Source organism: Budorcas taxicolor, chromosome 1 (assembly GCF_023091745.1).
Source record: "Budorcas taxicolor isolate Tak-1 chromosome 1, Takin1.1, whole genome shotgun sequence".
Taxonomy (NCBI): domain Eukaryota; kingdom Metazoa; phylum Chordata; class Mammalia; order Artiodactyla; family Bovidae; genus Budorcas; species Budorcas taxicolor.
Genome location: NC_068910.1, coordinates 218,540,751 through 218,566,566, shown reverse-complemented (window position 1 = coordinate 218,566,566; position 25,816 = coordinate 218,540,751). Strand labels below are relative to the sequence as shown.

The 25,816-nt window shown below is 40.1% G+C and overlaps 1 protein-coding gene across 1 annotated transcript in view; it reads left to right on the top strand.

The window, feature by feature from the left end:
- TBC1D5 (TBC1 domain family member 5) overlaps positions 1 to 25,816 on the top strand; it is a 595,354-nt gene that overhangs the window by 212,425 nt on the left and 357,113 nt on the right. The window contains exon 5 of the mRNA XM_052643045.1: positions 20,342 to 20,473. Within this exon, the coding sequence (XP_052499005.1) occupies positions 20,377 to 20,473 (97 nt within the window). The 5' untranslated portion in view covers positions 20,342 to 20,376. The remainder of the gene's footprint in view (positions 1 to 20,341; positions 20,474 to 25,816) is intronic.

Genomic DNA, 25,816 nt, shown 5'->3' with positions numbered 1-25,816 from the left:
CTTTGTTCTCCAGGGGATCTTCCCAACCCAGGGATCAAACCTGTGTCTCCTGCATTGTCAGGCAGATTCTTTACCATTACGCCACCAGGGAAGCTCCTCCAAGGAATGTATGTGCTACATATGAATCAGTTCAGTTTAGTCGCTCAGTCGTGCCCCACTCCCTGCAACTCCATGAACCGCAGCACGCCAGGCCTCCCTGTCCATCACCAACTCCCGGAGTGTGCCCAAACCCATGTCCATTGAGTTGGTGATGCCATCCAACCACCTCATCCTCTGTCATCCCCTTCTCCTCCTGCCCTCAATCTTTCCCAGCATCAGGGTGTTTTCCAGTGAGTCAGCTCTTCGTAGCAGGTGGCCAAAGTATTGGAGTTTCAGCTTCAGCATCAGTCCTTGCAATGAACACCCAGGACTGAGCTCCTTTAGGATGAACTGGTTGGATCTCCTTGCAGTCCAAGGCACTCTCAAGAGTCTTCTCCAACACCACAGTTCAAAAGCATCAATTCTTTGGCTGTCAGCTTTCTTTATATTCCAACTCTCACATCCATACATGACCACTGGAAAAACCATAGCCTTGACTAGATGGACCTTTGTTGACAAAGTAATGTCTCTACTTTTGAACATGCTGTCCAGGATGGTCATAACTTTCCTTCCAAGGAGTAAGCATCATTTAATTTCATGACTGCAGTCAACATCTGCAGTGATTTTGGAGCCCAAGAAAATACAGTCTGTCTCTGTTTTCCATTGTTTCCCCATTGATTTGCCATGGAGTGATGGGACTGGATGCTGTGATCTTAGTTTTCTGAATGTTAAGTTTAAGCCAACTTTTTCGCTCTCCTCTTTCACTCTCATCAAGAGGCTTTTTAGCTCGTCTTCACTTTCTGCCATAAGGATGGTATCATCTGCATATCTGAGGTTATTGATATTTCTCCCGGCAATCTTGATTCCAGCTTGTGCTTCTTCCCGCCCAGCGTTTCTCATGATGTACTCTACATATAGTAAATAAGCAGGGTGACAATATACAGCCTTGATGTACTCCTTTTCCTATTTGGGACCAGTCTGTTGTTCCATATTATACATATAAATAATCCATATTATAAAACAAAGTATTAGTTTCTGAAATATGAGGAAAGCAGTAGACTGCACAGGTATATTTTATAATTAAACTATGTAAGTTTACTGATTTGACCACTTAGATTCAGTTTACCACATGTAAGTAAGTAGTGGCTTTACTTAACTAATTAGTAAAAGCCTAGAAATTTACACTACTTGAGCAGAATTTTCCTACTGTATTAAAAATAATTGGCCATCTTGATCTTTTACTTGATTTTGTTGAATTTAAATTCCTATAAATTTTAAATATATATTTATAATTGTAAAAGTTATAGCATAAAAACGTTTCTTTGCTAAGGAAAACTTTGTTAAATTGTACTTACATAAAAGTGAGTATATTTGGGGTTGTGGAGGGAAAGGATCATTTGGTTTTGAAAGCCTCTTTTTATAGGAAAAAAATTACTCTGTAATAATAACAATGTGCTTGATCCTGTTCATTCCCACTAGAAATTAGGACACTATTTCCAGGCCTTAAACAATTTTCAGAGCCTTCAGATATCTTACTTATCTCCATTAGTATAAATGACATTGTAATTTCAAATGACTGTGTCTAATTTAGTGTACTTTTAAACATTTTATTGTGATATTCAGTGAGATTTTGGAGATAGCCTACTATCGTCTTCTGCCTAAAGCGTATACACAGAAAAAAGAGGTGTCTGTTTCTGCTGGTGAATTTCTCTGATGATGGGACAGAGTTTGCGTAGCCCTCTGTGGTCCCTATGTACCCATATTACTGCTTGTGTAGTCATGCAGTTTTGTTAATTATACCCTTTTGTGAGTCCTCTCAGGCCTTTGTTTGTTCTGCGTGAAGTTCATGGAATTGTGTTGTTTTTTAGTATCCATTGAAAGTAGAGTGAGAGTGTTAGTTGCTCAGTCGTGTCTGACTCTTTGTGACTCCGTGGACTGTAGCCCGCCAGGCTATTCTGTCCATGGAATTCTCCAGGCAAGAATAGTGGAGAGAGTTGCCATGCCATTCTCCAGGGGATCTTCCTGACCCAGGGATCAAACCCAGGTCTCCCACAGCGCGGGCAGGCTCTTCACTATCTGAGCCTCCAGGGGAGCCCCAGTATGCATCAGTGTCTCGGAAGGCTTCAGTGGCGGCGGTGGACATCAGGATGGTATGTGAGCGCTCCATCTCGTCTTCTGTCTGTATCATCAGCCCTCTCTTCTTTTTTTTTTTTAATATGTTTATTTATTTAATTTTTTTGACTGTACCCGCTCTTAGTTGTGGCATGCAAATGCTTAGTTGCAGCATGTGGAATCTAGTTCCCTGACCAGGGATTGAACCCAGGCACTCTTCACTGGGAGTGCAGAGTTTTAGCCATATACCACCAGGGAATTCTCAGACCTTTCTTCTTTATCCATCTTTCGTTTTGTCGGTGCTGAAAACTTTCCCTCTCATGAAAGTTAAACCTAAACATTTTAATTCTGATTTTGAGAGTCTTATGTTTACATTTTAAGCTATGCATATGTATCAGTGTTTTTACAAGGACATCTGAATGGTTTTGGTATTAGAACACATATCGAAATCATTTGTACACATACCTTTTGGGTAAAGATGGAACAGTTACATCAACATGTGGATATCTAAGATCCTGCGAGGAACCATCAAGTTTCATTTTTCTGCTATTTAGTAGCTGATGATTTGTGTTGAGTTTGTTCATTTGTTTATTATTGTATTTCTTTATAGCCCCTTTTCTTGGGACAGTTGGGAATCGAGTTCTGGTGGGGCTTGTCTATTTGTGTGGCGTATTTTGGTCTTTCCCGTTACCAGTCAGAGAGCAGCCCTGGAAAAATGCTCTTTTGCCTTAGAGTGAGTTCTTTTGGAATCTCACCTTTTGAGAGTTTTGGTCTCTTTGAATTTTGGAACTCCTACAGTGAACTTACCGCATATTTTCCCATAAATGTTCCACTTACCTACTGGTAGAGTTGTCAGCTAAAATATAGGGTGCACAATCAGGTAAATGGAGAATACATTTAGTATAAGCACGAGCCAAATATTATTTTGTTGTTTTTCTAAAATTCAAATGGGCATCTGTATTTTTATCTTATGTTATTTCAATTAATTGATTAATGCTTAGTTTGCAGCTTACTTCCTCAGCTTTCTTCTCACTGAACTCTGAGCCACTTGAATGAAAGGGTGCAGTTAGACCCTGATTCATCTGGACCTGGTTTTCCTGTCACTGTGACGTTTACTGGCTGAAAGAATGAGCTCTCTAATCAGCTCTGAGTATTTCTAAAGCAGCTTTGCTGAACTGAGTTTGCCCTTTTATGTGAATTGAATTCATTGAAAAAAAAATCATGTTTCAAAGAATAGTTGCAGATCTCAAGCTTAATGGAAAAAATTCCATCTCTCCTTCCCTTTGTCATCTTTCTCTCCCTTCTTTTTTCAGCTCTTACTATAATTAGCAGCATTAACAGCAAATGTTTGCTTTAGTTAAATTATTCAGAACATTTATTTTACTTGTCAAGGGTTAGATCAGGTTGTTGTTTGAACTGGTAATTAAGTGCAGTCTAATATGCTCTCATGCTTATATGCACTGTAAGCTTGGTTCCTCATCACTTTGTACAATTTTATGATGTTCAAGGCTGACATTTCAAAAAGGTTTTTGATTTTGTGGAAAAGAAAACATTCTGAGTAGTTTGATATCTGGTGTGAGAATGTCCACGGCTATGGTTGAAAGCATCCCGGTTCAGCGCTGCTGTAACATAGAGCATCACAGTGGCAGCATTCTCCAAGCAGCATGTAGAATCACGCTCCCTGCTTATTCAGCTCCTGTTTGCCATGATGACCAGTGCTGAAGGACTTGGCCCCTGGGAGGTGTTCAATATGTGTTTGTTACATGAGTGTTTTAGGTCATATGAAACAGTATGGGGCATAGCTCAGTTCTTGTAGCTCAGTATAATTTAGGACAGTATTTGTTCCTGCTCTGAGGCTCTTTTAAATAATTCCAATTTGTGTGCTTGTGTGTGGGGGCAAGTCTAACACAGCTAATCTTTGTATCTGGGAATTAGGCTCAATTATGCCTTGGATTTGTGGACTCATTGAATAAATGATTTTTACAGGTGTGTATATGTGAGCACTTTGGAGTATAGATGGATAGAGCACATCCTTTATCCTTAGAAAGAATAGAGGATAGTGGGGAACAGCTGTTACACTGAGGAAGGGTTCACGTTAGTGTGAGTCATATACACGGTGAATGGGCATCTGAGGGGCGCTGGGGAAGGTGACTGCTGCAGCTTAAGGACAGATGCATGTGTGCTAAGCCTTTCCAGTCATGTCTGACTCTTTGCCACCCTTTGGACCATAGCCCGCCAGGCTCCTCTGTCCAGTGATTCTCCAGGCTGGAATACTGGAGTGCCTTGCTGTGCCCTCCTCCAGGGCACCCTCCCGACCCAGGGATCAACCCGGGTCTCTTAGTCTCTTTCATTGGCAGGCTGGTTCTCTGCCACTAGCACCCACTGGGAGGCCTAGGTCACAGTTGATTAAGCAAAGAAGGTGAGGAACGAACCACCAGGCAGAGAAGCCATTTGTTGGAAGTTCTGAGGGTTGCGGTTTGTGGGCGTAGTTAAAAGAAGAGCGAACATGGGGAAGGTGCAGGCCGAGTCCCGTGTCTTTCCCAGAAGTTGTTCAGTAGCTTCTCTGGCCCTTAGGGAACAGTTCAGGACATACCGTGTGGTCTGTAACCCTGCCTTACAGAGGCCCTGCCTGCCTCCCGAGCTGGTTATCACCCAAGCTGAGCCCGCGGTCTGGGCCCCTGCCTGGAGCGCACACGGATGTCTCCTGGAAGCCCTCGCACAGTGTGTTCCTCTGCCGGCGGCCCCCTCTTTGCCTCCCAGCTACAGTCCGCACCACTTTTATTTAGTTGAAGTATCAATATAACATTAAAAAGAGGCCAGTCACGTGGTATCTTAAAAAGTATTTTAATATTATTGTCAGTAAACTACAACAAAGAACCTTGGTTCCACTACAGTCTTTGGTATATTTTCCCACACGTGATCTTGTTTAAGTCTCATGTTAGTCATGAGATAGGTCTTACATGAAATTAACAAACAGAGAATTGTCTTTCATTACAAAATGCCATGTTTTAGCTAGAATTTGCTACTTGGGATAATTGAAATGAAAGTAAAGCCATCTTTCTAAATAAGAGCAGATACAGAGTTGTGTGTATACCAAACCTTCTTTGTGTGCATGTGTATTTTTAATAAAATTGACTTAAGTGATTAGCCACAAGATGTAATCTATTTGATGTCAAATGTAAACCAGATGTTATCCTCAAACACTTTCAAATTCTACTTTTATCACTGAAATGTTAGTCTGTTTTTTTTCTTTGTAATTTATATAAGGAAACTTAGAAATTCCAGAGGTTAACTTTTGTCAGAAACTTCATTAAATTGGTTTATCACATACCTAGGTTTGTGACATATTCTCATCACTGGCCTATACATGGTACTTTTATCTATGGGATTAGCTTGCATGTTACATAACAATTAGTAACATGTCACTAGTTTTTCAGAAATTTCTCAAAATCTAACCATTTGCAGTTGAAATGCAAGGAGTTAGGCCAGTTATCATCCAGTGTACTAGTGTGTTGAGCAGCTAACCTGGTTTCAGCCCTGAAAAAGACAAGGGTTATTTTTCCAGTACGTGAATGGGCTTGACTCACAGGGCGTGGGTCACAGATTGGGTCAGATATGCAGATTTCTTGCTGTCGTTGGTCTTCCCTGGCTTCAGGAAGAAAGGGGAGAGGGGCCATACGAGGGTCTGCAAGGAACTTGGGCTCTCTTCTCACATGCTGTGTTTCTGAGCAGGTCCTGAGCAGCACCACAGGCTAAGTGTGTGTTCAGCTACCCTGGGTTCTCCCAGGAGAGAGCCCAGGGTCTCAGGATGCCTCCCACCTAAAGGGACAGGCCCTTGCTTCTTTAAGGTAATTCTTCTTAGAAGATTTTCCTAGGGCTTCCCTGGCAGTCCAGTGGTTAAGACTCTGCACATCTAACGCAGGGAGCAGGGGTTCGATCCCTGGTTGGGGTGTGGCCGTGAAAAGAGATCTTTCTAATTTCTAGTCTATTTAATGGGCTCTGTCTTCTCAAATATGTTTTAAAAAAGTGTTTGTTTATTGCGGGGCCTTTGTTGCTACACGCGGGCTTTCTCTAGTCGCCCTGCGAGGGCTGCTTGTTGTGCTGACTTCTCCTGCCGCCGAGCGCAGGCTGCAGGATGTGGGGGCTTCAGTGATTGTGGAGCACGGGCTCGGTAGCTTTGGCACATGGGCCCAGTTGCCTCGTGCGTGGGGGTACATTCTGGACCAGGGATAGAACCAGTGTCCGCTGCATTGCAAGGTGGATTCTTAACTGCTGGACCACCAGGAAGCCTCAGATGTCTTTAGTTCTTATCTCTTTCATGTATTTTGTGCCAAATGTAGCTAAAAGTTCTGAAAAACTGATTTAAATGAATAACTAACTTGGACTCAGATTTATCTCATTGTACTTTATTGGATTCTTTCAAACTGTCATCAGGAATGCCTTACTGGGAAAAAAAATAAGGTTACCTTCCAAAATTGGGAGATACAGAAGTGAATAAAATAGATAAAGCCTTTGCATTCATAGACTTATAATGGGGGGAATGCATAGTAAACAAAATACAAGTAAGTTTGTGCTGTGTGAGGTAGTGATGTGTGTTATAAGAAAAGCTGAGTGCTGGGATGAAGACAGAGGGAGGCCTGAGTGTGGCCCCTGGTCATGGGTCCCCTGATACCCAAGGTGATTTTTGAGCAGGGCTTGGAAAGGTGTGGGGAGAGCTCTCTGAGGATGGGCACCTGAGGGAAGTGTTTAGGAACCGAGGAAGGTACAGAGGCCCAGTGGCAGGAAGTGGCCCAGCACAGGCGAGAGACTGTAAGGGGGCCTCAAGGGCCGGAAGGCCAGAGCGGCAGGTGCAGGGGAGCTTCCGGAGAAAAGCTCAACGCAGTGGCTGGGGGCAAGATCCTGGGGAGTCCTGGGAAGATACTTTATTTTATTCTGACTGAGATGAGAAGCCAGTGCTAACTTCTGAGGCACGGACTGAGTCGAATCTTGGAACACTCAGGCTGCTGTAAGTTAGTGGACTGCAGGTGGAGCAGGGAGCCCTACTGAACGAAATGAAACAGTCTGTGTGGCGCTGGCAGAGACCTGGAACCAGGCGATGGTGGTCCAGATTCCACACTGGAGAGCCAACAAGACTTGCCAGTGGCTTAGGCGTGCTCTGGGAACAGCCATCAGCTGATCTGAATTTGAGCCCATATCAGTGCTAAGGGGCACGGCGTCCAAGCAGAGGGAGGGGAGATGTGCAGAGACCTGAAGCGGTGCTGAGTCGGATTCTCGCTCAAGGAACAGAGAGAAGTCCTCTGGGGCAGAGCATCCTGCTGGAGGAGAGAGTGGGGTTAATGGCTAGGTGTGAGTCTGGATTCAGGGCCTCTTTACTAGAGTTTGGATTTTATATAAGTGTGTTGTGAAACAGTTTACACTGGCAAAAATACCACATTGGATGTTGTGTGGTAATAGATGGTAGGAGGTAGGTATGCTAGGATGTGAAGTCTGGCAATAACAGGAAATCTAAGTTGGGTCATACAGTAAGGATTCTGTTACCACCTATGAGGTAGGCTGAATCTAGGTTGTGTACTTTACTGCAGTTAAGAGTATGCATCTTTGTAATTGAGAAAACTTCTGGAAGCCCTTGGACAAGTTCCATTCACATTGAACAGCTCATCCTAATCAATCTGGCACAGGAAGTGGTCGGCTTAGACCATTTCTTTCTGCCTCCCCAACCCCCACCATCCAGTACCTCTCTAGGAGCACGTGGCCCAAACACAGTTTGAATGTTGTTGGAAAGACAATCAACAGCATTGGCAACAGCAAGGAGGAGTGGAAGCTGTGAGACCAGTTAGGCAAGGGTGTTGTCCCAGTAAATGAGGGATGAAGTCTACAGTTAGGGGTTAGGAGTGGTCACACTACAGAGGGCAGCCAGAAACGTGGACAAAAAACGTTTACTCTCTCCTGAAGTCTCCCGTCACACACCTTCTCTCTTTAAGACAAGTCTGTACTAATGCTGTTGAGCAAAAGGCAGAACATAGCTCTTCGTATTCTAACTCTTGGCATTTATTGCTTCACATTGTCTTGCTGGTGCCTGTGGTCCGTCGCGTGTAGTGAAGACATTCTGCTCTGCTGTTCTTACCTGCTCAGTCATGTCTGACTCTCTGCGAGCCCATGGACTGTCGCCTGCCAGGCTCCTCTGTCCATGGGGATTCTCCAGGCAAGAATAGTAGAGTGGGCTGCCCTGCCCTCCTCCAGGGGCTCTTCCAACCCAGGGAGCAAACCAGGTCTCCCGCACTGCAGGCAGATTCTCTACCGTCTGAGCCACCAGGGAAACCCGTGAATAGTGCAGGAGGTCGCCTGTTCCTCCTCCAGGGGATCTTCCTGACCCAGGAGTTGAACCGAGGTCTCCCGCACTGCAGGCAGATTCCTTACCAGCTGAGCTACCAGGGAAGCCCGAAAGGGAGAACATAGTTCTTCATATTCCAGCTCCTGGCACTACTGCTTAATATTGTCCTGCTGGCGCCTGAGCTCTGTCGCACGACCGAAGTATTGCTGTGGAGGAGCAGGGAAGATGACTTCTTGCCTCGGTGCACAGAAGGGAAGGTGGGTGTTCAGATGAGGCCTAGGGTCTAGAGAAGTGAGTGGGGAAGGCCTCCTCAGAAGGGACAGGGCTGTGACTAAGCCTGGGGAGGGAGCTGCTCTGCCTAGAGAGGATCAGGTTGGGGCTCTGAGCTGCTGGCTCACCTCAGTGGTGTGACCAGGTCTGCAGTGATGGGGCCAGAGGAGCCACAGTGCTGGGGGAGGTAAATGATGCAAAACGCCGGCAATTTGACAGCGACTCCGAAGGCCCCGAGGGCCACTTATTCATGAATTATGATTGTGCTAAGGCGTATATTAACTATATCTGCATCCCTGGTGTACTTGCTATTTGCTTTTTTCACTGGACGTTCATTTATTCTCACATGGAATTTGGGAAGATATATACACCTGTAACTGTAAAGGGTCTGTGAGTGAGGGAAACTTGCTCAGTTGTGTCTGACCCTTTGTGACCCCCTGGACTACACAGTCCTTGGAATTCTCCAGGCCAGAATACTGGAGTAGGTGGCTGTTCTCTTCTCCAGGGGATCTTCCCAACCTATAGAGGGACTATTGCACTTCTAATTCTAGATTTTGCAAAGCTTGTATGGGAGAAATGTAAACTAGAATGCTTTTTGTGTTGTCAGATGATGGCTAACATATTTTAGTAATACAGTATTTTAAATTAAGGTATGTGCATTTTTTAGATGTACTATTACTCACTTAATAAGATACAGTCAGTCAGGCAGGCAGTTTAGTCGCTCAGTGGTATCCGACTCTTTGCGACCCCATGAGTTGCAGCACGCCAGGCTTCCCTGTCCATCACCATCTCCCAGAGTTCACTCTGACTCACGTCCGTTGAGTCAGTGATGCCATCCAGCCATCTCATCCTCAGTCGTCCCCTTCTCCTCCTGCCCCCAATCCCTCCCAGCATCAGAGTCTTTTCCAGTGAGTCAACTCTTCGCATGAGGTGGCCAAAGTTCTGGAATTTCAGCTTTAGCATCTTTCCTTCCAAAGAAATCCCAGGGCTGATCTCCTTCAGAATGGACTGGTTGGATCTCCTTGCAGTCCAAGGGACTCTCAAGAGTCTTCTGCAACACCACAGTTCAAAAGCATCAATTCTTCGGCTCTCAGCCTTCTTCACAGTTCAACTCTCACATCCATACATGGCCACTGTAAAAAGCATAGCCTTGACTAGACGGACCTTTGTTGACAAAGTAATGTCTCTGCTTTTGAATACACTATCTAGGTTGGTCATAACTTTTCTTCCAAGGAGTAAGCGTCTTTTAATTTCATGGCTGCAGTCACCATCTGCAGTGACTTTAGAGCCCAAAAAGATAAAGTCTTACACTGTTTCCACTGTTTCCCTATCTATTTCCCATGAAGTGATGGGACTGGATGCCATGATCTTCGTTTTCTGAATGTTGAGTTTTAAGCCAACGTTTTCACTTTCCTCTTTCACTTTCATCAGGAGGCTCTTGACGTACTCCTTTTCCTATTGGGAACCAGTCTGTTGTTCCATGTCCAGTTCTAACTGTTGCTTCCTGACCTGCATACAGGTTTCTCAAGAGGCAGGTCAGGTGGTCTGGTATTCTCATCTCTTTCAGAATTTTCCACAGTATAGCATAAACATAATTTTTCAGTGCACTGAGAAACCAAAATATTTGTGTATGAGTAATGCTCAAAATTCTCCAAGCCAGGCTTCAGCAATACGTGAACCGTGAACTTCCTGATGTTCAAGCTGGTTTTAGAAAAGGCAGAGGAACCAGAGATCAAATTGCAAACATCCGCTGGATCATAGAAAAAGCAAGAGAGTTCCAGAAAAACATCTATTTCTGCTTTATTGACTATACCAAAGCTTTTGACTGTGTGGATCACAATAAACTGTGGAAAATTCTGAAAGAGATGGGAATACCAGACCACCTGACCTGCCTCTTGAGAAATCTGTATGCAGGTCAGGAAGCAACAGTTAGAAGTGGACATGGAACAACAGACTGGTTCCAGATACGAAAAGGAGTGCGTCAAGGCTGTATATTGTCTCCCTGCTTATTTAACTTCTATGCAGAGTACATCATGAGAAATGCTGGACTGGAGGAAACACAAGCTGGAATCAAGATTGCTGGGAGAAATATCACTAACCTCAGATATGCAGATGACACCACCCTTATGGCAGAAAGTGAAGAGGAACTAAGAAGCCTCTTGATGAAAGTGAAAGTGGAGAGTGAAAAAGTTGGCTTAAAGCTCAACATTCAGAAAACGAAGATCATGGCATCCGGTCCCATCACTTCATGGGAAATAGATGGGGAAACTGTGGAAACAGTGTCAGAGATAATTTTTTTGGGCTCCAGGATCACTGTGGATGGTGATTGCAGCCATGAAATTAAAAGATGCTTACTCCTTGGAAGAAAAGTTATGACCAACCTAGATAGTATATTCAAAAGCAGAGACATTACTTTGCCGACTAAGGTCTGTCTAGTCCAGGCTATGTTTTTTCCAGTGGTCGTGTATGGATGTGAGAGTTGAACTGTGAAGAAGGCTGAGTGCCAAAGAATTGATGGTTTTGAACTGTGGTGTTGGAGAAGACCCTTGAGAGTCCCTTGGACTGCAAGGAGATCCAACCAGTCCATTCTGAAGGAGATCAACCCTGGGATTTCTTTGGAAGGAAAGATGCTAAAGCTGAAACTCCAGAACTTTGGCCACCTCATGCAAAGAGTTGACTCACTGGAAAAGACTCTGATGCTGGGAGGGATTGGGGGCAGGAGAGAAGGTGACGACAGAGGATAAGATGGCTGGTTGGCATCACTGACTCAATGGACATGAGTCTGGGTGAACTCCGGGACATGGTAATGGACAGGGAGGCCTGGGGTGCTGGGATTCATGGGGTCGCAAAGAGTCAGACATGACTGAGCGACTGAACTGAACTGAATTGCGATACTTGGTATTGTAGTAGTCTAGAACTGAACTTGCAGTATCTCCAAAGTTCTGTTACAGTTAACATAGTAATAAAACTTTTTGTCCTGTGAATCCTGGTTTAATTTTCCTTGGGACATTCACTAAGCCATTGTTAGACCCTTTGACCTAGTTTTGCCACTGACAGCTGTGTGACTGTTGAGTTCCCTGTCCTCTCTTTTGCTGTCTAGTCATCAGAGGGGATGATAAATAGCATCTGACACATGAAGGAGGTGGGAGGTTTAAATGATCAAGTGCCTACACAGTGCCTGCTTCCTGATAAATGCTGAATTTTTGCCATTGTGTGCATGTGTGCCTGTCAAGTCACTTCAGTCATGTCTGACTCTTTGCAACCGTACGAACCATAGCCTGCCAGACTCCTCTGTCCATGGGGTTGTTCAGACAAGAATACTATAGTTGACATGCCCTCCTCCAGGGAATCTCCCGACCCAGGGATTGAACTTGCAGTCCTTAATGCTGAACCACTGGGGACGCCCCATGCTTTTGCAGTTACTATTAATTGAAAATGCTATTTTTAGTTAAAAAAAATTTTATTTTCCAGCTCTACCACTTACTAATAGCTAAGGGCTAAATAAAGGTCAGATCCACCAGGACTTTTAGAGGGACCTCCTCACAATTACTTGTGTGCTTCTGCAAACACCTTAGGCCTTCCCAGGCTTGTACCAAAGAGGGATTCTTTTTGTTTTTGACTAAATTATTTGATTTGATTTGATGCTTAATGCAGAGTGGCCATTTATTTCTTTTCCTTGTTCTTAATCTCATCATCAGTTTAATGTAATTGTCCAGTTGTTTTTTTCTTTTCCATATTCTTCCTGAACTCCCAATTGTTGGTTATAATTCTCTTGATGTTATAAGAACCTGACCAAATAGTGTAATGGCTAGAGATCGTGTCTATCCCTATAAAACAGAGCAGTACATAGTTGAAGGCTATAATGACAAGAGTTTTGGTCACTAGGCTGAGCTTTCCCAATCTTTGCATCATGAGTACATGTTGAAAGGAACTCTGAAGCCATATGAGCATACATGTGGAGAGCTTTTTGTCAGGCCACTGTAGCTGTCCATAAATGCTCAGTTTTCTCTTGTTTATATGGTCATAACTGCCACCTTCCAGTTACTTCATAGCAGTTGAATATCAAAAGGCCAAACATATTCCTATTTTGTAAGATAAAACATTTAAACCCACCTGTGATCCTTTCCTATATTCTGCATGTTTCTGATTGTGTGTATCATTTATGAATCTAGTATTTCTACAGTGGATCGTTTATCCTAAAATTCTTATTCTGGTAACTTGGAAATACCGGCATTACATCTGCGTTAATTTTCTTTCAATCACTGTTCTCAGTGTGTAGACCCTTACTGTAGTCCTATACCTATTTAATCGGCAGCACTTGAATAATACAATTGTGTGGTTGGTAAAAATGAATTAGGGTTTCAGGATTTTACCAATGCGTGATTTTTAATATTGAATGACATGTATTAAGACAAATGCTTTTATATATAATTTATTTGGCATTGTAAATGGATTTATCTTGTGAGAGACAAACCCCCTGTTGTCAGATGAAGTATTCTGGAAAGGTTTGGAGTAAATAAATAATAAAACTACTTTGATATACAATCTAACCAATATTAAATATTAAGACTTTCAGATGATTGATTTTAATACTTAATTAACTTATTTAAAGTCCAATGGAGCACTCTTACATTAAAGATTGACAGAATTTAAAAATGAAACTTCATCCTTTGTCTTTTTTTCTCATCTTTTTTTCTGCTCTCATTTCTCTTCCTCTTTCTCTTATGATTAAGACACTAAAACATCATTTCCCTGACCATCAAATTTACTTCTGGCGACCAGTATGTCTAAATAAAAATTTTTTTGTCAATTCTACAAATAATGTTCCATTACTGTCTAATTACAAAATTTAGCTTCTATCAGTTTCTTGCATTTATAGCCAAGCTGTCATATTGTAGGTTCTAAGCCCATTGTGGTAAATGCAGGCTGCCTGTAACGGATACTCACTCATGCTGTATCTTCCCTCACCCCCTTTTATAATTGTGCTCTGGTAATAGTTCATTTAAGCTCTTTCATATGCTTTTCTTATAGGAGTTATCTTTATGTAAAGTAACATTACTGTCATTTCAGTGTTTGACTTCTAAGTTTGCCATCAGTCAAGAATTTAAATGAATGAAGTATGCTTATATGAGCTTTTTTGAATATGGATGTTTTTAGAAGACACGATTCAGAATACTAATTCTGTGTCTCTATATTAGAAAGAGTAAAAGCATAAATATAAGCTGAAATACAAAGAACTTCAGATTCAGAGGGAATAAACTATTTTCTAGAGGTTTTGTTTATGATGCCATTTTAAAAGTGAAAATTTTATTCACTAACCTATTATTTTGGTGATTTTGATGCTCACAATATGAAGTTTATACTTATAGACTGCTTGTTTTACTTCACTTTACATGGAAAATATATTATTTTGAAATTTCATTAACATAATTTATCTTTCAAGCTTTAGTGAACTCAGTCCTTTCACATTAAATATTAACAGTTTCAACGATACTTCCTTTCTTTCAGATCACTTTTATCTTATGATTTAATATTGTAACAGCCAGATTTATGAAGCCAATGCAACAATCCTTAAGATTAGTTTTTGATTTTTAAATGGAAGTTTCAGCCTAGTGTGTCAGTTTGTGTGGCCAGAATGGCAGCTAAAGCCATGTTGCGCAGCTAAGTTTGAGTTTTGTGAACTTTGATTTCATGAAAAACAGGGACTTTAACTGTTATTTATATTGTAAGTGTAGCAAAGAAGAGATCCCTTCTTTCTCAAGTCTTGGAAGGTATTTTGCTGTGCTTTTTGAATTAGGAAAAATAAGACTGCCCTTATTTTAAAAAATTCTTTACCATTTTTGTCAGCTAGGGAAATTCTAAAGACAGTTTCACATTAGTTAAGAAAGTTGAAATCCATCAGTTATGGATTAAAGTAGTCATTACTAAGATGCATGCTTTTGGTCATTATGTATTTCTCTCTCTCTCTCTCTCTCTCTCTCTCTCTCTCTCTCTATATATATATATATATATATATATATATATATATATATATATGTAGCTTTTGGTAAAGAATCCGCCTGCCATGCAGGAGACCCCGGTGATTCCTAGCTCGGGAAGATCCCCTGGAGAAGGGATAGGCTACCCACTCCAGTATTCTTGGGTTTCCCTGGTGGCTCGGCTGGTGAAGAATCCATCCACCTGCAATGCGGGAGACCTGGGTTCTATCCCAGGGTTGGGAAGATCTCCTGGAGGAGGGAAAGGCAACCCACTCCAGTATTGTGGCCAGGAGAATTCCATGAATAGTCCATGGGGTTGCAAAGAGTCAGACACGACTGAACGACTTTCACTCACTTCACTTCACTTCACTTCTGTGTAGACAAGTTTAGGGCATAGCAAGTATACAAGCATAAGATGAAGTGGTCCATTGTGAGTTTCAAAATGTTTATGCCACTTTGATTTTTATAGTGGTTGTCTTAAAATATTCTGAACAAAAAAAAAAAAAGCACCCTTAATTCACTTGAATTCTTCTTAAATATTTTCTTGTAGTTTGGTATTCACAGGTACAAAATTATAGTGTTTAAAATAAATGCAGATTACATTTTTTTAAAATTGTTTGCCATCCTGCTTTGTAGTTTGCATATATTTTTGGTTGTTATAGTCACAAAACACAAGTTGGAAAATTCTTAAGAAAATTACTTCACATTTGAAGGCAACATATTGTGATTTTATAAGGTAATCACAATAGCAGTAGCCAACAAAGTAATTTTTATTATGTTATAAAAAGCAAAAATAGCCCTTTGTGTTTAAAATAACAGTAATAAAAACTAAAACAATGCCAACTTGATAAGTTACTCTTCAACTTGATTATTATTTAAATCTGTATTTAAAAGAAAAGTAAAAGCATTATCCAAACTTTTTATTCAACAAATTTCTTAAAAATAGTTCATTATTACTATTCAGCATGTTTCCAGGTTTCTTTTAGTAAAAGCATTTCAGTGACTCAGTTTCAATCTGTAGGCATAATAAATTAGAATATAGCAGATACCTGATGCTATAGAATGACTGTACAATGGTGTATTGGGTAAATTTTGTATTGTGGTTACTGGGGTTACCACAGACATTTCAATTTCTAAAGAATTATTATTAAAGCTGAAATGAGTAAATGACTTATAATTAAATTTACTATAGAGTTTAAAAGGCCTTAAATAGCTTGAGCTAATATTTGAGCATCATTATGTTGTAGAATATCTTATTTTTAATGTGTCTTTTTGAAATGTACTTTGATATCAGTTTACTGGTTGATTGTCTGGTTCTCATAGAGTTTAAAATACATAAAATCCCCTTATTTGTATATTTTAGGTATATGAAGTCTAAAAGTAGAAAAGTATATATACTATAAAAATGAGAAACTAGAGTAATGATATGAAAACATAGTATAGGATGCTAAAGAAATTTTAAGGAAGTCTGGCAGTTAACTTGCGATACTCATTTTCAGATGTTGAAACTTACATGTTTTAAGAGTATGACAAAATGTATGGAGAATATGAATTTTATGTTATAAGATATCCATGGCCAAATACAGGTTTGAGAGGTGTTTAATCAATTGCACACAGTTTTTTAAAAAATTATCAACACAGGTAAAGAGATTTCACATACAATTCTGGATTTTTAACTTTTCTTGAAAACATTGAAGGAGAGAAAAGGATGTCCCAACAGCTGACAGACCCGCCATCTTACACTCCCTTGTTTGATGTCTTGTCGGTCTGTCTCACGGCCTTAGAACCAAGGGTCTATTGAAGCAGAGGATGAGCCCTCGAGCCAGAGAGGATGGGTCCAACACTCACTAGCTGTGTGACTGTGAACAAATTGCTTCCTCTCTCTGTATCTCATTTTCTCTGGTGAAATGAAAGTAAGGATGAAGATATGTCATTGAGTTGTTCAGCAGATAAAATGATGAGTATACACGAAGTGTTTAATGCAGTTTTTGCCATATATGCATTGCTTAATGAATGTTAACTGGAATTAATAATAAGTTTTACCTGACCCCATTAGGTGTTTGAGTTTGGTGAGACTTCTCCATAGTAGAGGACTTTATTTTTTAAATCTGTTCATTCATTTGATGAGTAGACTGTGTCAGATTCTGTTTTATAATATAATTGCTTATTTACATTTCGTGATCCTCTACTAGAGTATCTTTCCCAGAATTTCTTCTGTGTAGTTCAGTTGCTCAGTCATGTCCGACTCTCTGCGACCCCATGAACCACAGCACTCCAGGCCTCCCTGTGTATTACCAACTCCCAGAGCTTACTCAAACTCATGTCCATTGAGTCGATGATGCCATCCAACCATCTGTCTTCCCCTTCTCCCACCTTCAGTCTTTCCCAGCATCAGGATGTTTTCCAGTGAGTCAGCTCTTCACATCAGGTGGCCAAAGTATTGGAGTTTCAGCTTCAATATCAATCCTTCCAATGGATATTCAGGATTGATCTCCTTTAGGATGGACTGGTAGGATCTCCTTGCAGTTCAAGGGACTCTCAAAAGTCTTCTCTAACACCACAATTCAGAAGCATCAATTCATTGGTGCTCAGCTTTTTTTATAGTCCAACTCTCCCATACATGCATGAATACTGGAAAAACCATAGCTAGAGTATGATGGACCTTTGTTGACAAAGTAATGTCTCTGCTTTTTAGTATGTGGTCTAGGTTGGTCATAACTTTGCTTTCAAGGAGTAAGCATCTTTTAATTTCATGGCTGCAGTCACCATCTGCATTGATTTTGGAGCTCCCCAAAATAAAGTCTGTCGCTGTTTCCCCTTCTCTTTGGCATGAAGTGATGGGACAAGATGCCATGATCTTCGTTTTCTGAATGTTGAGCTTTAAGCCAACTTTTTCACTCTCCTCTTTCACTTTCATCGAGAGGCTCTTTAGTTCTTCGCTTTCTACCATAAGGGTGGTGTCATCTGCATATCTGGGATTATTGATATTTCTCCTAACAATCTTGATTCCAGCTTGTGCTTCATCCAGCCCAGCGTTTCTCCATGATGTACTCTGCATATAAGTTAAATAAGCAGGGTGACAATATACAGCCTTGACGTACTCCTTTTCCTATTTGGAACCCAGTCTGTTGTTCCATGTCCAGTTCTAACTGTTGCTTCCTGACCTGCATACAGGTTTCTCAAGAGGCAGGTCAGGTGGTCTGGTATTCCCAACTCTTGAAGAATTTTCCACAGTATGTGGTGATAGTATGTGGTGATACGTGGCATAGTCAGTAAAGCAGAAATAGGTGTTTTCCTGGAACTCTCTAGATTTCAGTCAGTGCTCCATGTATGATGATTTGTACACAGAAGAAGTGAGAACTGACAACTGCTTAGATTTATGGCTTTAGAAGTTTTTACCGTGTTGGCAACAAAAGTTCTGCTTTCCCAAGTGTTGATTTTGCCTAAGCCTCTCCTTTTGTTTTAACCATAATCTGAGAGGGATAGGGTTTGTTGACATCTAATCAAAGTGAAGGTGGGTGATTGAAGTGTTCTGATAAAAATGAGAAGATATTCAAGTCATTTTATGAAATGAGCATTTTCGAGATGAAGTAAGTAGGATAGAGGAGGTTTTGTGATGGGAAAAGATTGGTCAAAGGTTTGTATGCTTGTGAGCTTTTCTGGAATTTTCCTCCAGGAGTGGAGACTTCATCCTGTAAGATCACATACACATTTTGGCTGGACCTTCTTTTCCAATTTAACATTTCACGTTTCCTCTTCCTGTCCCCCCTGCTCTGGAAATTTAAAATATTTTGTTACTTACATTAGTTTGGATGAAATTTAGTGAACTTAGTCTGTTTTTTGAAAGATGTTGATATGGGAAGGTCATTTGTACTGTATAGACTTAAAAAAAACCAAGTAGCGTCACTTACAAGTTCAAAAGCAATTTAATTTCTAAAAAAAATGTGTTTAAATTAGAATTATTTATAGGAATCAGACTTGAGAAGGAAAACCTTCAAATCAACAAAAGAAGACAGAACTGGTTATTTACATAATCTTGCCTTTGTAAGTGTAACACCAGAGCAGAATCCATAAAGAAGATACACATATTTTTGGCTTCATAAAGATGTTAGTCTGTCTAGGGAATTATATATAATTTGAACATAGAGATACATTGTGAAAAATATATGTAGCATAGGACAAAGGTTTAATATGCTTAATATTTAAAGCATGCTTACAAATCATGAGGGCAATCATGATAATAAACTCCATCCACAAAAACAATAACAAATGTCAGAGAAAACATATGAAGTCTTCAGTTATCTTACTAGTTATCAAGCAAATGCAGTATAAAACTTGATTAACATATTGATCCCCCCCAAAAAAAAATCCCAAGAGATTACTTATTTCTACTGTTGATGAGTGGCCAAGGGAAATGAATTGTTCTATTATATTCAAATCTGTCTAGATCATAATTTGTCAAAACTTATCAAAAAATGTTCTATTTTTTAAAAAATACATGCTTTGGCTCAGTAGTTATGCTTATAAGAATTTATCGTGAAGGGGAATAATCATGGATACAGTACAGAGATACTAGTGGAAGACATTCATTGTGAGGCTGTTTATAGTGTTGGGCGATTGAAAGCATCCTGATTGTTTACTAATAAAGAACTGTTTTCGTGAATTGTTACAGCCATGTAATAGAATACGAGGGATCCACTAGAAGTCATAAGGTAGACTTTTTAATGGGAAGGAAGATACGATAATTTATGTAATCGGATACTTAGCACGGTGGATCACATTAAAACTATACGTCTTTTAAACGCTCAGAACAAAGAAAGAATACATACAATAAACTTGAAACGTTAACAGTGGTGTTTTCAGCTAATACAATTACAAATAATTAGCCATATTTTCTATATTAGTTAGCTATATTTTCTATATTTTGAAAGTTTTTATTTAAATGTGTATTATTTTGCCAGCAAAATGAAGGATATTATAAATGTGAGAATGGTTTAAGTTACAATTCAGCTTTTTGTGCAGAAGTGTACTGCAGACATATGTAATTGCATGTTGCTGTAAAGATTACCAGTGGAGTTCAGATTTGGAAAGTAATTTTTAAAAAGAAAATTTAGTGCTACTTTTTCACTTCTTTACATATATCCTATGGCTGCCGCTGCTAAGTTGCTTCAGTCGTGTCTGACTCTGTGTGACCCCATAGACGGCAGCCCACCAGGCTCCCCCGTCCCTGGGATTCTCCAGGCAAGAATACTGGAGTGGGGTGCCATTTCCTTCTCTGATGCATGGAAGTGAAAAGTGAAAGTGAAGCCGCTCAGTTGTGTCCGACTCTTAGCGACCCCGTGGACTGCAGCCCACCAGGCTCCTCCGTCCATGGGATTTTCCAGGCGAGAGTACTGGAGTGGGGTGCCATTGCCTTCTCCATATATCCTACTAGTGTGTATTAAAAGTTCCTGGATCCTGCATAAAGCTTGTCAATGTTTGTAATGCTCACTCAATCACTTCAGGTTTGCATTTATTCCTAGTCAAGGCAGGAAAAAGAGTATCATTTTTCTCCATATTTTTCATCTTCCAGGTGGCCACTTTTGGTGACACTGTCCAGTTCTCACAATGTATCATTCCTTGTCTGAAACTAGACATCCTCTGCAGCCAGAAGAACAAGAAGTGGGCACTGACCCCTTGTCGAGTTACTCAGACAAGCCTGGAGGTGAGTTTCCTGGGCGGGTAACTGCTGAGCTGCTGGGAAAGTTGGCAGAGTGTCTCCAGCTAGCCCTGCCCTAGATGTCTTCCTCTAGATGAGGCGCAAAGGAGAACTTTTAAGACCATTTTACTGGATAGATATGGAGTGCTGTGACACTGAGTGTCAACTTTTAATTGTAGCCAGACACATTAGCTGTAGCCAATGTTTAATTCTTAAAAAAAAAAATTCATAAACAGTTCATTACTTCAGGATAAGAATTTTGAAATACAAAATGGTCTATGTCAAACATCTTTTAAAGATGTCTAAACCTTTGGTGTTCATTTTTGTGGGGATTTTTCTTCTTTCAGGAAGTTGAGATTATTATAGGGTAGAAGACTTTCCTGATTCTTCTCTTTTTTTTAATAATTGAAATTTGTGTTTTTCTTTTAAATATCTATGTATGGAAGTTATTAAGGGGTCAACTATGTTTGGGCCTACCCTAGAAAAATGTATTAAATGTGTATGTATTGGAGCCTTATAGTATTTTCTCAATATTAACGATAACATAGTATCTTAGAAGGAAACAGTACATTTGTGACAATTCTTGAAGCTTTATCTTTATTTCAAGTAAATATTTGCTGAAGTCGATTCATGATTCAAGTAACTACTTGTGATTTTTCACTCATACGTATAGCAGGATTGTAAGATCTATCTTAAGAAATTATAATTAGTCAAAGTCATTCACATATGTTTTCTATAATTCCATAGAGGTTTTTTCCCCCTATATTGATGTAAAGGTCTGCAGTAAGTAATGTTTTGGGAATTAAAAAAAGTTGATTCCTAAACATAACTATTTCTTTAGTACACAGCTCTCGAGTTTATGGAGTGTGTATATGTTTTTTTGTCCATCTTTAATACATTCCACATCATACAAATCCCCTTGTGTTTAATGAAAATAGTGCGCAGCTTGTTTTCATGATTTTATTTTTATATTTTCTTCTATTTAGACTGCTATTTGAGGTTTTGATAGTATGAAAAAAATGTTAGTGTTTAGTTTCAGCATTTAAAGAATTTTAGTGGTGAGAATGATACAGTCATCCCTAGTGATGCTTTTTTTCTTAAATGTCATACCTTTAAGAAGTAGTCTTAATTTAAAAAGTCAGATTATTCTGCAGTCACTTCCATAAGTGCATATTTTAAAAGTGAATACATTTTTGTATTATCAATATATAAAATATTTTCACCAAAATATTCTGGTTTATATGCTTATTTTTGAATAAACATTTTTTTAAGCGTGTATTTTTCTCTGTACTAGTTCATTAAATATTGAAGTTCATTTTTTTAAAACTGGTTAAGAAAACATTTTAAATTAATTTTATCCTTTATTGTTTGGAGGAATAAGGTGTTACCTTTACTGAAAAGGCTTTTCGTTTATATCCTAGCCAACATTTCTATGACATACAAAGTTATTAGGACTGAATTGATGTTTAAAAGTGCCATTAATTCATTTACCCCAAATGTTCATTAACAATGTAAATGTATGCTGATGTTCTATGAGACAAGGAAGTGACTAATGACTCTTCCAACTAACAACACTTAAAATGAATAGAAACTTTAGATAGCTAATCTTGAAGTAATCAAGACCCTCATTCAGCTTGGCATCTCTGTATGCTCTAAAACAGCTGTCAACTGTTAAAAATATACACAAAACACACATAAGCACATGCACACGCAGAAGAAAGATATGTAAATATCTGGTTCTTTAGAGCCAGAAAGGTTCCTAAGGGTGGTGGGTTTTGTGCATTGTATATGTGAATATTTTCTATAAAGTGTCTATTTCGTCTCAGGTTTTCTTTCTGCAGGACATTGTGTGTTGCATTTTAATGGGGTCGTCATATTGCCTTGAAAAATCATCACCTGTTTAGTGTGTTGGTTTATTTTTATATATGTCTTTCATGGGGTTCTCCACACGTTTGAAGCCATTTACACTTTTCCCACAAGGGAATTTGTGGCAACTAGATGACTCATTTCGTAAGTAGTCAGACACTGGACTTAATCAGTGTTTTCTCGTGTAAAAACCATGTTTTTTGTTGACTTGAAAAAAATTCTTTTTGCATATTCCAGAAGTAAACAAGTAAGTCTTTAATTTCTGAAACCTGAATTTTTATATTTATAGAAATATACTACATTTCTGAGTTAAATGGTTCTGCGTATTCTGGAAAGGATTAGCAAAAATAGCCACATAACAGATAAGACAGAGAGAAAGTTACATATGATTGGTTTACTTTCATGGATGTTTGAGGGAAGTGAGTGAGGGCAGAAAAAAAGAAGTATTTGCATATACTTCTGTACACGCAAAATCTTAGGGCACATTTTCCATGTTAATTAAACTTTTAAATGCTTGAATTTCTCTTTCAAATTGAAAACACCACAGAAAGTATGATATTTTCTTTGTTGAATTTGGCTATGTACCAAAATTATCATCTTAAATTTCAAGATCTTTGATCAAAGGGTATTACTAATGGACAAGTTACCTATAATTCAGTTTAAACCATAAAAAAACTTATTTTTTCAGCTATTCATGATTATTCAGTCCTAGCATGTAACTTTTAATGATTTAATTAAATGAAAAAGTAATCATTTTAAACTAAAAACAACAATATGAAGATTTACAGAAACTTAACCTATTATTAATAATGAAATAACATTATCAGAATCACTAGTTTTTTTCCAAGCTTATAGGAGATTGGAATGTTACTCATGATGAGAAAACATTTTCCTCTTTTAGGTCTCTTTTGAGAATTACAGTTTGTTACATATAGCCAGAGTTTTTAGCTCTAATTTTATATGCCTTCTTACTTAACAGCTTTTATAGTATTCAGATAATTACTTAATGTAATACCTTTGTATGTAATATCTATTTCAAAGCTTTCTTTTTGGCTCTTGTATCAAATACTTAGTAACCTACTTAAAAAATATCTAAGACATTCGGAATATCCTGCCTACATCATTTTTGCCTTTTTACAATTTTTTTGTCCCAAGTCTTCCTTTCTTTTGGTTTATTATATCATAGAATTTCATGGCTGGAAATGGGTGCCTGGCTTTATTGGTGAATAAATTGGGGTAATAAAATCAGTTTACTGTAGTTGATGCGAGAAAACGATGTGGTCCTATTGCCATCTTTAGTGTGGCTTTCCAGGTCCTGGAGGTGTCACTGAATTCAGGTTTGGGTGCTTGCCACTTGAAACATCCACAGCCGTGTGATATGGGCTGCCTGTCCAGGGCCCAGGGAGAAGGTGGGCTAGTGTCCCAGAAGCAACCCCGAAGGCTCTGCTCAGCTGCCAGCTTTAAAGTGCCAGCGGGGCGGCCGAGGCCAGGGTCGCCACCGTCCGCCACGTGGGCAGGCTGTTGGCGCCGCCTCATCTCCCGCCTCACTCAGTCTCTGTGGTAAGATTAGTGAAGGGGAGGCTGGGAGGGAGGTCTGGCGATCTCTCAACTCCTTCTTCATTTCTTCTTGATCTGTAAAGTACCAACATGTTAGGCAAAATATTATGCAATCACAATATTTGGAAAGTGTGCTTAGGCCAGAGGTTAGGTAAAACATAGCTTTATTAAAGTGACCAGAGTGGTCCCTTGCAGAGAGCTGCTTCCTACAATGAGCTGCCTGTAAACATGCTGCTTACGCATCGTCCCTCTGAGACATCATTGCGTTTCTGTGGGATTATGAACAAAGACCCTTTTTCTTAACGTGGAAGATGCCGACAGTCTGTAGCGTCTCTTTGTTGATAGTTTCCGTTGCCTGGCTGTGTATATGGGCACAGTAAGCCACAATTACTTTTATGCCCACAAAGATACTCATACAGTTTATAGTGTTAATCCTCCTCTGTTTAAGTCCAGGTCTTATAAGTGTGCTAGTCATGGATTCAGGATTACTCAGCCTGAGTCTTGACTCCAGCTGGGTCACCCTGTGGTTCGCTTTTCCCCTCTGATAGCAGTTACAGTACCTGTAAAGCCACTCAGGAGTGTTCATCAGACCCTGAAAGATCCTGTGCCTCTGTCGTCTTAAGCATTAACTACTTGACCCTGCTCTTTTGTGACTCAGGAGACTTGGGACATTTCAGTTATTCTGCAAACAGGAGGCGGTGGGTGAGCGGGGGACCTTGTACCTGGGACAGGACTGGCAGGGTTCTGCTTGGTTTCGGATGCAGTCTAGAATGGAGATGGGTTTGTACAGAGGGGCAGGGTGTTCTTACTCTCACTGTAATAGCAGGAAGGATGGAGGAATGGTATTTTGGTGTGGTCCAAAAGTATCACTGATATTTTAATATCTTTCTTGATATCTTAGGGTGAGGTAATTTGCTGATAGTGAGTGATAAGATGAAGCATTTGAAGATTTGGGGTGAGTAAAAAAGGTTAGATTGAGTTAGTAAAGAATATATAACCTTGGGGACCAAGGTGAGTTTAAACATAATTTATAGGTGCTACAAACTTGTAAATGTGTATGATTGCATCCAGCAGAATTCAGTTCCTAGGACTTATCCACAACGAAAAGCAGATGGTTGCTTTGTCAGGGAGTATAACAGGTAGACAGTGGACAAGGAAGTTTATGGTGGAAGAATTCATGGATGGATTTGAGAATAGAAAGAAGTTTGCTGTTGTGGAAAGAGGGCAGAGTTATGAGAGGGCAGGGCAGAACGTGTCAGGAGGGAGGGAGTGAGGCGAGGTGCTGTAGAGGATTGCAGGGCGGTTGGGAGTCGCAGCAGCGTGGGGCAGCGTGTCGGGCGGCCGCGACAGGTGATTCAGCGGAGCAGTGTTCAGCGACAGCCAGCACACCAGCTCAGCACCTTCATTAGTTCTCGGCGGTAATTTAGGTCTCGTTGGTTTGGACAGGTTTTGGTTTGAAGTCTTATTATTATTATTCCAAAGACTTTTTTAAAGAGGAGTTATAGCTTCACAGCAAAATTCAGAGAAAGGTACAGGTTTCCTGCGTAGCATCTGTTCCCACATGTGCACAGCCTCTGTCTCACCTGTGTCTCCCACCAGAGCGGTGCTTCTGTGACAGTGGATGAGCCTACATTGCCCCTCGCTCTGTAGTTCACGTTAGGATCCACTCTTGGTGTTGGACATTCTGTAAGTTTGGACAAACGTATAAAGACGTGTGTCTGTCCAAGCAGTGTCACATAAGAGTATCTTTGCAAAATTCTCTGTACTTCTACCTGTCCATCTTCCCCATCCTTTGCTCCTCAGCCTCTGGCAAACACTGATCTTTTTACTGTCTGTGTAGTTTTGTAAAAAGTATCATCTTAATGAAAAATTGTCTGTGGATGTTGAGGAGAACAGCAGTTTAGATAGATGATACTGTTAAATCAT